The sequence below is a fragment of the Myotis davidii genome, unplaced genomic scaffold, assembly GCF_000327345.1.
Source record: "Myotis davidii unplaced genomic scaffold, ASM32734v1 scaffold292, whole genome shotgun sequence".
In the NCBI taxonomy this organism is placed as follows: domain Eukaryota; kingdom Metazoa; phylum Chordata; class Mammalia; order Chiroptera; family Vespertilionidae; genus Myotis; species Myotis davidii.
The window spans coordinates 3,410,936-3,425,294 of NW_006285042.1; the positions used below are offsets into that span (position 1 = coordinate 3,410,936).

The 14,359-nt window shown below is 40.3% G+C and overlaps 1 protein-coding gene across 1 annotated transcript in view; it reads right to left on the reverse strand.

The window, feature by feature from the left end:
• Positions 1 to 535: 535 nt before the first annotated feature.
• Positions 536 to 14,359, reverse strand: part of ADAT2 (adenosine deaminase, tRNA-specific 2) — a 15,973-nt gene continuing 2,149 nt past the window's right edge. The window contains exons 2-6 of the mRNA XM_006755383.2: positions 10,169 to 10,273; positions 7,240 to 7,390; positions 5,734 to 5,840; positions 3,575 to 3,647; positions 536 to 3,461 (exon numbers count right to left, since the gene is read on the reverse strand). Coding sequence (XP_006755446.1) covers positions 3,418 to 3,461; positions 3,575 to 3,647; positions 5,734 to 5,840; positions 7,240 to 7,390; positions 10,169 to 10,273 — 480 coding nt within the window. The 3' untranslated portion in view covers positions 536 to 3,417. The remainder of the gene's footprint in view (positions 3,462 to 3,574; positions 3,648 to 5,733; positions 5,841 to 7,239; positions 7,391 to 10,168; positions 10,274 to 14,359) is intronic.

The window sequence follows — 14,359 nt, forward strand, 5'->3', positions numbered from 1 at the left end:
CAGGTGAAGGAAGATGGCTTTTGGGTACCTCCAGATATGACACTGAGAACATAACCTCACCTAGAAGGCATAACCTGAATCTAATCATGACTAAACCCTATTATGAAGGAAAAAAAGGAAAAGTTGGGGCAGATGGACTGTATGATTTTTTTTAAATGTCCTAAAAAACAGAGAGGCCATGCCGAAACCGGTTTGGCTCAGTGGATAGAGCGTCGGCCTGCGGACTCAAGGGTCCCGGGTTCGATTCCGGTCAAGGGCATGTACCTGGGCTGCGGGCACATCCCCAGTGGGAGATGTGCAGGAGGCAGCTGATCGATGTTTCTCTCTCATCGATGTTTCTAACTCTCTATCTCTCTCCCTTCCTCTCTGTAAAAAATCAATAAAATATATTTTAAAAAAAAAAAAAAAAAACAGAGAGGCCATGGAAATGTTCGACTAAAAGAAGCTAAAGACACATGAGACACATGATATTGGACCCCAGAATGGATAACATCGCAGGGGAGAGCAGGGGGCAGCATAGTAGATAAAAGTAATCTATCAATGTGATTATATAAGAGAATATCCCATGCCTAGGAAATACTGAAACATTTCAGGGTAAAGGACCGGGATGTATGATGCATGTAATTTTGTACCAAATGGTTCAGAAAAACCATTATATATCAATAGAGAAAGAAGAAAGTGAGCAAATAATAAAACTAAAGGTGAAAAATGTTAACAATAGGTTTGAAGAATAAGGGATACATGGGTATTTTTGCAACTTTGCTATCATTTGAAATTATTTCCAAACGGAGAATTTAAGGAAAAATGAATAGTTCTTGCCTACATTGGCTGTCTATTATGTCTCCATGATATTCCAAATACAACACAGGAAGTGATGCTTGTGCCAAGTAACATGAAAGTGCAAAGATATTTTAACATGATCTCTTATCAGCGATCGAAGCCTGCCAGAGCATTATATACCACCCATTCTCAGCAGAGTCCATTGCAAAAACCAGTAAACATTGGATACTCTAGCAACATACATGCAATCACTTGCCAGTAATCTCTCTAAATAGGGTAGAAATGCTAGAACCTTTTTGCATCCCACAACTTTCAGAATTATCTCATACACAAAGCAAGTCTCTCAGCTAGTCTCTTAGATAGTCACTATCATTATCAATCATTTGGAGTCAATCTTTTTAACTGGAGCATCTTAATATTTTAAGCCATGTCTAAGTAGCTGGAGAATGAAGTACACAGAAAGCAGGATCACCTCATCATATATCCACAACTCCTCCCCACCACCTCGAAATTGCCGTCAGAATTCCTCAGCCTTAATGTCTATGACCCCATAATGGTCCTATACCAGTACAGGAGGTGCCAACCTCCAATTTGCAATACACCATCTATACTGACCACCACCCACCCTCCCACCCCCACCAAAAAAATAATAATAATGATAATTAGGCAGGGAACTGTGCCTAAGACCAAAAATTTAGGAGACTTTTTCTAAGTCAGTCACTGGATAATCAAAAAGGTCATAACCAAAATTAAAATTTCCAGCCATGCTTAAGAATTAGAAAATACCCACTCTCCAAAACACAACAAAACCAGAACATATATATATTGGTAAGTATATTAGATCCTTTCCTGTTTATAGTTTTATTACTTTCTAGATCCTTTTAGTAGTGACTATCTCTGGGTTAAAATAGCCACATACCATTTTTGGTTTTGGCTTTTTACCCTAGATATTCTCCTTATTGCTCATTTCCCAAAAAATTCCAATTAATAATTCTATTTAACACTTGTTTACTAAGAACCTACTTGGCATACGATGCTTAACCAGACATACTGGGTGGTATTCTCTGGAGGAAAGATTCCAAGTTTTTTTGTCTGCAAATAATCCTCCAGAAAATGATATGAAGACAATAAGTGCAATGACGTCTGCTTGCCGAAAAGCATAAGGAGCCAGAAATGAATTATGACCGACTACACATAGGAATAAACTAGTCAAAGCACTAAAATTTAACGAGAGGATAATCTTAAAAGAAGGGGAAATTGAAGAGAAGTTACATGTAACATAGATTTAAAATCATGCTTATTCTTCTCCATAAAACTCAAATGCAGTTAAAAACGCACATGTACAAAATGGAGCAATTCTAAATCCTCTGCAGCATGTCACTGTGATTAGCTGCTACGCTCAGCAATATAAAAAGACTTTCACAATTACTTTCCAGCCTGTAATGTAATTCAAAACAAACAAGTCAGAGACATCGCTCAAATGGCAGAACCAACAATACAGATGCTTTGTAGCAAGGAAATGAACCCACTGAAGAAATGCAACTGAGGAGCTGCTGTCCAGAGCCTGGAGCCGGGCTTCCGGTAGAACGCGGAGGCCCCCTTCTGGGCAGACGCGGAGCACTGCAGCCCAGCTCTGCAGCACCGCACTCCAGTCAGCGCGAATATCCGGGAGTGCCGGCTGTGGATATCCTTCCCAGGGCTGCGTTCACACTGTACAATTTCAGACTTTAAATTCTAAATCTGGATTTTTATAAAAAGAAAGAACTGTATTCGATTTCAGATCAAAGTAACCATTCTATTTAATTGTGCAACCAGCATTCCCACCACCAACGGCATGCCCGTTCGTTTTGCCTAATCCGGACCACCCTCTCACATGCTAACCTAGTATCTGTCTCCCCTGCTAGAACATAAGCTCCATGAGGGCAGCATGCTTTGTTTTGTTCACTGATTCCCAATACAGTTGCTCAATAACAAAGAAGGAATTGTCCCCTTTGTGCTTTTATCTTCTATTTTTAACATATCCATCTTCAAAAAAGGCACAAATACGGTTTTATTTTAGCAATATGTTGCAATTTAAAATGACACTTAAGCACTTGTTTTAGAATACGCATTTCCTCTAAATGCTTTATAAAGGCAAAAATCTGTTCAAAAGACCATATAATCATGGTCTACAGGTATGCAACGTAGACAATTTCCAAGAAAGTCACGGGCCCCCAACACTCTGGGAGAACATGGCGGCTGCAAAGAATGAAGAATGCAATTCTGCAATGCCAGGCGTGGGGCAGGGGTCCGCAGTGGCACAGCCTGGCGCAGACACGCCAGGTAACTGCACCTGCAGGTACCTGCTCTGATAGCACTGTCATGAACTGGTGATGCTTTTGGCAAGAAGTGCATTGTCCTGCTTACTAATTTCTAAAACCTCAATCTTTTACTTTCCAGCTTGTGGAAAAACTAGTTAATAGTTTATTGCAATTGTCAGACTTTGTCAAAGTGTTCATTTGTTCCTTTAACAGAGCAAATGATGAGAGACCATTTTTCCCACAGGTTAAGGACGATATACAACATCTGATTCAATGATGTCACCAGCACTCAGGCAAGAATTTCATCCAGCGGCATTAGTCTTTCGTTAGAACAAACTCAGGATCTCGGACACTCCTTTTTCCGAACCTTTGATTTTGGTGCTGTGAGGAGGACAGAAAAGAAGAAGAGAAGGTGAAGAGGCAGGCTGTGTCAGACTCTCTTTGTCCTGATTTGTTTGAAGTGAGGTACTTTATATACCATAGGGAACACTGACCGTTTGGATTTTCTTGTTTGTAGAAGTTCTTTAACATTTCCACTGCTTCCTCAGCCCGATACCCCGGAATGCACTGATGAAAAGAGAAAGTTCAGAATGAACAGAGGACTATGATAATGTGTGTTGTGTTCCATAAAAAAAAGGCAATATATAGTTATATAAACAGATCATGCTAATACACTTTGTGGATATTAGTAACACGGGAAGCATGTTTCCAAATGAATAGCTATCTGGCCTGTCAAATATCACTCTCAATCAACTAATTATTATTTCTCAATTAACTACTATTGAAGTTATGAACTATGTGATCTTGGGTAAGTTTCTTAAAGTCTCTATGCCTCAGTTTCCTCATATGTAAAATGTATTTAATTATAGCAATTTAACCCAGAAGGATTTGTGAGGATTCAATAAAATTAAATAAAATCATGCCTGTCAAGAACTTAGCACATCATAAGGGCTCATTAAGCATTAATTATTTTTTATCTGCTCTTATTTACTGTGGCCCATTAAGTGTTTGATACTATAGCTATGGTTGTCTGTCCACTGCTAAAAATGGTTAGCTAAAAAGGGGTTTTATATTTTTAAAGTGTTAAAGAAATAGGAATATGCGACAGAGACATAAATGGCGCACAAAGATTAAAATATTTACTATCAGGCTCCTTACAGGGGAAAACAATTGTCAATCCTTACTTACTATAGAGGATTTTTTAAGTGTTCACTTTGTGCTATCTTGGTACCTAATTGGGAGAAAAGAACAACATGGAAGAAAGCGAAATTGTGGTAACGTAAGGATCTGAAACTTGAACTTGCCTTAATGATAGAACACTTAAAGAGGTTAAACAGAGCATATTAGGTAAAGAATAAGAACAAGCTTGGGTTGTGTGGGAGGAAACCAGCTGATGGGGCAGGGGCAATTATTAAGGGAGTATAAGGAAAGAAATGAGAGATAAACACAAGTCAAAATATATAGGGCTTTGAAAGCTTGTCGCAGGAGTTTGAACTGGATACATTGCACCCTTCTGAGATGCATGAAAGGATAAGAGCAGAATCTTCAGGGAGGCCCGCCTGGAGGCAGCATACAGGACAGGAGGGACCCAGCGAGCAGCGGCACAGAGGGCTGGCAGGCTCGGTCTGCTGCTCAAATTGAGCCCCTTTCTCCTGTGCCCACAGAGGCTGCATAAACCTTCCCCATCAAAACAAATAACCTCCTACAAGTTCAACACGTTTGGATTCCACATATAAGTGAAATCCTGCAGTATTTGTCTTTTTCTGTCTGACTTTGGATAATACCCTAGATATACGACAGTTGCTATGAGAGTAGAGTTTAAATGTTCTCACCAGAGCAACAACAACAACATGGTAACTATGTGAGGTGAAGGATGTGTTAACTCACCTTATTTTGGTAAACTTGTCACAATATATACATGTATCAAATCATCATGTTTTACAGCTTCAACTTACACAATGCTAGATGTCAACAATAGCTCAATAAAGCTGGGGAAGACAGCCCAATGACCTTCCTTCTACCCTGAGCCCAGGCAAGCTGCTCCCCCGCTGCTCCCTGAGAATTTTTCAGAATCATGGCCTTCACTTTGGAGGCTCTCATTGCCTCCTCAACCTCACCCTCGCTGGCCTGTGCCCCCAGGACTCCACTGGAACTACCCGCTCAGACATCAAGGGCAGGGAAAATATAAAAATACAGGTATTGATTGCTACGCACCAAAAATAGTATGTGGCAATAGAGCAAAATTATTGAATTTGTGCAAAAACACTGTGTTTATGGTAAACAGCATCTACTGTCACTGTCAGAGGCCAAGCTTCACACAAACTTGGTAGAGCAGGGAGCCGGAAACACTCACGGAGTGAAAACGCCAACAGCGGCAGTGTCCTCGGGCATGCCTCCCGGCCGGGGCGAAGGTTGTCAGGAGATCCCTCGGAAGGCTGGGCACGCTCCTCCCACAGAGGTTCGGTTGATTCCAAGCTGGGCACACACCCGGAAATGACTGCCTGTCACTCACACTGAACTCGATCAGCAGTCCTGAGAGCCTGTCTAGTTCTATCATGGTTTCTGGTATACCCACCACATGCTCACCCTTCACAAGCCCATGATGAGATCAAAGTCATCAGAAAGAAAGAAAAAGCGTAACAGTTCATGTTACCTGAAACGGTCTCCCAGTATTTGGTAAATCAGCAGAGGCAATATCGAGAACAGAGCCACAACCGCCAAAACGTTCATTCTGACAGCCATACACAACCAGCGGGATTTATGTGAGAGAATTAAGGTCCTACAGAGAATGCGCAGTTCAAGACAAAACTAGGATTTAAGACCGGCCATTCTGGAGAGGAACGCTCATGCTATTCTTAAAAACAACTAAGCTTGGGCTTAAGCTTAAACATCATGCAATGCAGTTACACAAAAGAGGTTTAAAGGATTTAGAAATTAATACCTCACAATTGCAAAGAGAATGAAAACTAAATATGTCACTGGCAAATGTTCAGTTTGATATTCTCTCTGGTTTTCCCTAAATCAGTTGTTTTGGAATCATTAGAGAATCACAGCCAACAAAGAGGCAGGAATTTAACCCAGAGATTTTCACCTTGTAAAGATAACATTTGGTTACCTGTGCTTTCCCCAAATAAAATATGTCCTGTGGCCCCGTACAAAACGGGCTAAAGCTGAACCACTCTGTACGGCAGGATGGGGACAGAATCCTGTTGACCATAACTAGCCTCTTTATCAAGCTTGTACGTTTTATCAGACACAAAACCCTCTGTCTTTTTTTAAAGTGATCAAATGTTTCACCCATACACAGTAAAATATGTAGATAAAAACATGCAAGTGTGAAACTGAGTTTTAAATTATTACATACATTTTTTAAATCTTTAGAGACTAACTTGCAGCACTCAGTATTTGTGTCACTTACTCTATGAAATACAAAGAGCTGTAACTATCAATTTCCCATTATTTACAACGACATCATAATGTATTGGTTTGTTCTTTAATTTGTATTGACTCCTGACAAAATTTGTCATATATCATAATAGGTATTTATGGCAAAAGTAAATGAATAAAAACCTATAAATGGCCCTAGGTGGTTTGGCAAGGTGGATAGAGCATTGGCCTGCGGACTGAAGGGTCCAGGTTGGATTCCAGTCTAGGGCTCATGCCTGGGTTGCTGGCTCGATCCCCAGTAGAGGGCGTGCAGGAGGCAGCCAATCAATGTTTCTCTCTCATCATTGATGTGTCTATCTCTCTTTCTCTCTCCCTTCCTCTCTGAAATCAATAAAAATATATTTTTAAAAAATTAAAAAACAAATATATAAACGGAGAAAGAAAATTTTTAAATCACCAAAATCTATTATCCCAAGGCAAGCCTTAGGTGCATTTTTTTCCAGACCTTTCCTTATGTAGTTTAATCCTATTTTAACTTAAATTATGATTTATTCTTCTATTACAGTTCAAATTAGTGCTAAGCTTTTCTATCTCTAGCTTATATACTAGCTACATGTTTATAGAAGGTTAAAAAGGTTATTTTACTATTTAAAAAACTTTCTAAAGCTTTTTGGCCTTCACCTCCTAGAATTTGTTTCCTAAGTAGGGACAGGTTACCTGTCGGGCCACTTTCAAGTTCACAGGAAGGGTACAGACATTAGCCCAAGGATACTCAGGAGGCGGAGGGCAGCTGCGCACATGATGCACGGCTCCACCGTGACGTACAGCACCGTGCGCTCGAACACCGCCGCGGGGCTCCGGCCGCTCGCCCGGCACCAGGCGAGGGCCTGGTCGATGGCCACCATTTCTGCATGTCGAGTAGCCTGAAAAGAGAGAGGAGCTTGCCTTGACAATGCTTGCTACATGTAACTGTATTCTGCAACTATTCAAAAATAAATACCGAAAAAATTGGGCCTCCTATTTCTGCCAACGTTTTAAAGAATGGAGGTTTCAGGACACTCTTAGCAGTTGACAACATAGTCCCCAGGTCAAGTTCCATAACATCACCAAAAAATAAATTAATTAATTAAAAAAAAAAAAACATCGCCAAAAAAGACATTTCATCTGAAATGCTGTACGAATCATGCTATATTTTAGTTACTGGTAAGTACCTAAGAAGTTGGGGGATGTTCCTTCAATTAAAATGCCACAGTGAAGATGTGTCTTAAAAATATGATCCTAGTATTTCTGAATATTTTAGGGAAGGATTGAAACTTTCATAAGAATGTGCTCCGATTTCAAATGTTTTCAAGGTTGTCACTGACTTCACTCTAAGCAAATTTACATTTAGTTTTTACTGACTGTCTCGCATTTTCTTTGGGATAAGATTGTATATAATGGCAGATTTTTGGTATAGCTCTCAGATACCTCATGTAAGCAGTAGAATAAAGGGGAAATCACACAGCACTTGGAATCAACCATGTTTAAATATGAATCCTTATTGTGACATTACTAATTATGTGGCCTTGAGCAAGTTACATATCTTCTCTAAGTCTTGGTTTACCCATAGGTAAAATGGGGTACAGTGGTTTCTATACCTCTCAAAGCAATCTGAATTATGGGAAGCACATGCTGTATAATGTTATAATATACTCTGCTATGCAATAATTATTTATAACTAGAGACCCGGTGTACGAGTTCGTGCATGGATGGGGTTCCTAGGCCTGACCGGTGATCGGTGATCGAGGCCGTCTTGCATAGTCCCAATCAGGGCCGGCCGGCTGGGAGGAGGGACTGCAGGAGGTTGGCTGGCCACAGATTGCTGTGGGAGTACACTGAACACCCCAATGGCTAGGGGGACAGACCATGGGAGGTTGGCTGTGGGAGCACACTGACCACCAGGGGGCAGCTCCTGCATTGAGTGTCTACCCCCTGGTGGTCAGTGTGTGTCATAGTGACAGGTCAAGCCAGCACCAGTTTGGCTCAGTGGATAGAGCGCCGCCCTGCAGACTGAGGGGTCCCAGGTTCAATTCCGGTCGGGGGCACATGCCTTGGTTGCAGGCATATCATGATCATCACATTTATCAACAAACTTATATTGAGTGTTATCTATGTCCAAGCCACTGTGCTAAATTCTGTGTGGAATAAAAACTCTCCTCAACAAGACTAAAGTCTGGTAGGGTAAACAGAAAGTTGCTCATCTACCTGTGACCAAGGACAGGTTGTGAAAAATGCTGGCACAGTGGCCCAAGTACCATGAAAGCCAGGATTATAAACTCAGAGTCAGAAGGGATTTTAGAAAAGAGGTTCCCAAACCTGGAAGCATACCAGAACCCACCGGGGAGCTTGAAAAAGTTTCCCCAACTCGAGTGCTTTTTATAAATCAGATTCAGAATGACCAAATCAAATCTCCCCATAGTTCTCAATAAGTAATTGTTGGAATGAATCATATTAAGCAACTTCCTCTTTTATGGCAGAAGAACCAGAAGCTAAGACAGAACGTATTAAAGCCGCACAATGGAACAGGTGGTAACGGTGGTAACAGGGGAGTGGAGGTGGCATTGAAGCCAAAGTAGGACTCAGGTCTCCTCATTTGGGGTCAGGAGTCTTTCTATACTGGGATTATGGGGTATCTAGTATAGGACACAGAATACCAAAATAAATCCAGATTAATTTCAAAGTAAAGAAGAAACACATGTCATGGGCCATAAGATGGATATTGTTAGGACATTCAAAGTTCTTATGTAAAAGATACTGTGCCAAATAAATCGCAAAATATAAATGGGGAGATATGACAATTATCTAAAATACAAAATTCTACTCCCAAACATAGTATCTATATAGTCACTTATAGCTGTATTATGTTTATTACTTATCTCATGGGTATTTTGACACCCACATAACTGCTTTGGGAATCTGTGTTCCCACTTTGCATGTGTTTTGCTAAGTCTCAGTTTTGTCTTTGATAGATAAGATGGATGAACTTGAAAGTCCACATAGCACTAGCACCAACACCAGCTTATTCCCTGGCTGGCAAGGTCACACAACAAGATCAAAGTCTGTGAGAGTGGGCTTAGGCTCTCCTTGAGTCCACCGAGTACTTCTCATAATCATAAAATCTGACACTTCATCTATAGTTACTGGGACACACTGTTGTGATACCACATTCAAGAAGGGCTGCCTTAATTCATGAACTTCCCACCCTAGCCACAATAAATGGAAGTCTCACAACCTAGTGAAGTATACATACTCCATGTAGTGGAGACTTCATCCCACTGAATTATCTGAAATAGAAATAGCTTCTTTACACATCCTTTTAGAGCTACTAAAGAATGCGATATGAGTTAAATAGAGATGTTTTATAAAGTGAAATTTTCCTATATTAACTTTGCTTAAAATGGAGAAGACTCATTTCTTCTACACTGACATACCAATGTAATAAAACTGCCTCTTAGGTTTACACTCAAGTGTTAAAGTCAACATGTGTCACTTTTAGAATCAAAAGAAAAAAAAAGGCATTCAAAAAAAGAGATGTTTAGGGAAACTACCCTTCCATTGATACCTTATTGGACTCTGTTACAGAGACCCATCATCTCACCAGCTGTGATAACTGCATCCACTTTTATTGTCACTGCCCTGTATATGCAATTATACTCACATACATTTTTGGTTTGGTTAACTTCATTCCTTCCTTTCCCCACAACTTCATTGTTGTAGACCATAAGGCAGCCAACAGGAACTTCAATATTTTCTAGGGCTTCTTTGGCCTGAAAAACAAAGTGGAAAATCTAAGATGTAATGTTGAATACTTGAAAGGACTACAAGAAAGAAATAGATGCAGCAAGAGCAGTAAACGCATGTGTAAATACTAGAACGAAGAAAGGTGACTGGCCTTTCCCTTCTCTCAGATACAGTTCCGTGCTTAGTGCCTTTGCTCTCTGGGTGTCCATATGAAGGGAGATCAGGAACAAATCCCTCCATAGGTCCTGAGCCCCTGATGTATTTTTCCTCATTGGAAGCAGAGGTGATCAAAAGACTTATTGACTCTTGTTCTTAAATTTCCAGGGTCTATGCACCTTTTCAGAGAGAGTATATATATATATATTTGCAAAGAGGTAGAAGAATCAATGATATAAATCCTTTCTTAAAAATCTTTCCTTGTTGAAATTCTACTTGGTTAATTTTGTTTCTCCAAAAAGGACAATATCTTCTAGCGTTCCAGTAACATACAGGTGACTTCTGCGCTAAGGGAGACAAGAAAAGCTGAGGAGCACTCTAGGGGAAAATGGCTCAACCACCTTGGAGAAATTTTGTAAGTTTCCTTTAAAAGTAAACAAACGTATCACCTATGGACAAATTCAACTCCTGAGTGTTTCTTTAAGAAAAGGGATTGTATATCTACCAAAAAAAAAAAAAAAACCAGCAAAAGAATGGTCATAATAGATTGATTCGCAACAGCCCAAATCTGGAAATAGCACTGGTGTCCATCAACAAAAGAATGGATGAACCACCTGTGGTCTATGCACACAGTGGCATACAACCGAGCAATAAAAAGGGACGAAGTGCTGATACACACATCAGCCTCAGACATGCTGGATAAAAGAAGTTCAACACAAAGCAGAGGATGGGAAGTACTAGACTAGACAAAATTAAACTACAAAGAGAGAAATTGAAATGGTGGTTGCTTCCTGGAAGGGGATGTGTAGATTGATCGGTTGGAAAGGGACATAAGGAAATTGGGTTACACAGATGCTAACATCTCTCAAAACTGAATGAACAATGCCTTTAAGACCTGGAAAAGCTGAGGAATTATGTCCTCTAGAGCCTCCAGAGGGCGCTCAGCCCTGCTGAAACATTGGTGGCCCAGAGAAACTGCTGACTCCTGGCCTGCAGAAAAACAAGAGAATAAACTTATTGTTTTATGCCACCAAGTTTGTGGCAATTTGTTACAAAGCCATAGGAAACTAATAGCCCCTTAAGAAGAATAAAAGACAAACTAAAACTGGAAGGAGATATTTGCAAACCACATACTGAACAAAGATCTCATATGTAGACTACGTAAAGAACGCTCAAAAATTAAACAAGAAACTCCAAACAAGCCCCTTAAAAAATGGGCAAAATATATTAACAGACATTTGGCCAAAGAAGGCATACAAATGGCAAATAAGTACATGAAAAAAACGTCGACATTAGCCATTAGGAAAACGCAAATTAAAACCACAATGAGATGGTACTACATACCTATCAGAATGGCTCAAATGAAAAGTTAAAAACACCAAGTGTTGGGAAGGCTATGGAGAAACAGGATCACTCATACACTGCTGGTAGAAATGTAAAATGGTACAGCCACTCTGAAAAACAGTTGGGCAGTTTCTTAAAAAACTAAATATGCCCTTAACACATAACCCAGCAATTGCACTCTTGCACATATATTTAGCCAGGAAAATAAAATCTTAGGCTCATACGATACATCATTTCATATATAGACACGAATGCTCGTAGAAGTTTTATTCATAATAGCCAAAAATTGGAAATGACCCAAACATCCTTCAGTGGGGGAATATTGAGACAAACTCCGGTACATCCATGCCATGGAAAAACTACACGGCAATAAAAAGGAATGAACTATTGACTGACTCGACAAGTTGGATGAATCTCAAGGAAATTATGTTGAATGGGAAAAAAAATCTCAAAAGGTTACATATTCTTGTATATAACATTCCTGAATGACAAAATTATAGGTATGGGGAACAGACAAGTGGCTGCCTGGGTTTAGGGTTGGGGGTAGATGGTAGCCATAAAAGGGCAGCATCAGCGAACCCGTGATTATGGAGCAGTTCTGGTGGTAATTAAACAAAACTAGACACGTGACAATATTGCACAGAACCACACACACACACACACACACACACGTGACTATAAAGCTGAGGCAACCTGAATAAACTCAGACTGCACTGATGCCATCTTCCTGGTTTTGATATTGTACTGGTGTCATATAAAATGCTAGCATTGCAGGAAACTGGGTAAAGAGTATATGGGCCTTCCCTGGACACTTTTTTGCAACTTCCTGTGAAACTACTACTATTTCAAAATGAAAAGTTTAAAAAAAAAAAAGTGGAGCAAATAAAAAGTATCTTGGAATGCAGACTAAGAGATGCCTAGTGAAGCAGGAGGAAAACCGGGAGTGCGTGGTGTTATGAGCGACCTGAGAAAAAAAAACAGGCCGAGAAGGAAGGGTCAGTGATATGGAGGCAGTTTGGGTAGAAGGTGAAAAGGTTAAGAACCAAGAACCTAGAAGAATAAAGAAAAGTTAGGCTGGCGGGGAGGATAGGTGGAAGTTGGGAGGCTGCCAGAGGCAGGTTGAGGAATTTAAAGGTGAGAGAGGAAAACAGAGCTTCTGAGTGTCATTAGTGCAGTGGTTCTCAACCTTCCTGATGCCGCGGCCCTTTAATACAGTTCCTCATGTTGTGGTGACCCCCAACCGTAAAATTATTTTTGTTGCTACTTCATAACTGTAATGTTGCTACTGTTATGAATCGTAATGTAAATATCTGATATGCAGGATGTATTCAGGCTACCCCTGTGAAAGGGTTGTTCGACCCCCAAAGAGCTCACGACCCACAGGTTGAGAACCGCTGCATTAGCAGGAACTGCTGTAGTGTAATCTTTTGGATGTTGTTACCGTCTACCTAAGAGTTTTCTGGCTAACTTGTTTTTTTCTCCAGCTTTTTTTTTCTTTCTTGCATAGGAATTATATCTGGGGACTCATCAAGAGTCTGTGCAAACTGCAGTCAAACCCCCTTTGAGCATCTGATGACTCGCATGGCATGGAACAGGCACGTGCACATAATGTTGTTATATAGTTTCAGGTTAGGAAGCCCTTTTCTAGACAGATAGCTGGCTCACCTCCTCACCCAAGACAAAGTCCTCTATTTCTTGGCACTTAAGAGTTACCCTGCTTTGATCAACCACTCCCTTCCTTTTCACCAGCCCACATTGCTTTTGTTCTTTTTAAAATGCAGTAAGCATCCCAAACTGATCTCACCGACTTGCTCAGGACTGTGTTGCCTATTATCTGATAGCACTTTATACCTGTCTCTAATTTTGGACCCGGAACATGTTACTTATTAATTTTTGCATTGGTCCATGTTCATCCATTAAACAGTTATGTTCCTGGGAGGCAAGCACCCGATCCTCGCACTAGCAAACTTGACTTGCTCACCTTTGCAGCCTTAGTACCTGGCACAAGACCTAAAACATGGGAAACAATAACAGCACAATTGTTGAAATGGTAAGTATCTGTGCTTGATTTCTTTTTGAATTTTCCTCAGACCTAGCACAATATTATACCAATACCAGACACCCAGAAAATGAATACTACAATCCTATATAATAAAAAGCTAATATGCAAATTGTCCCCTCTATCGGGAGCTTGACCAGGGGGCGGGCTGGCCTGCCAACATCCCGTGTCGCCTCCCCCGGCCCAATAGGCCAGCTGGACCCCACCTGTGCACGAATTCATGCACTGGGTCTCTAGTAATATATAATTGATTTATTCTAGAACACTTGCTTTCTCTCAATAGATAGAACTAGATAGATAGATAGATAGATATTGATAAACACACTCCATCTTTCTTTTTTCCTAATTATAAAGTAAGATATGTTCAAGGGGGAAAATTTAGGGGTAAAATATCCACATTAAAAAATAAAACCACTTAGTTATTATTCTGTAACAGAAGATTTTCATGTTTTTTCTTGCCTGCATATACATGTTTGTAGTTTTTTAAAAAGTCAAATAGCCGAAACCAGTTTGGCTAAATGGATAGAGCGTCGGCCTGCGGACTGAAAGGTTC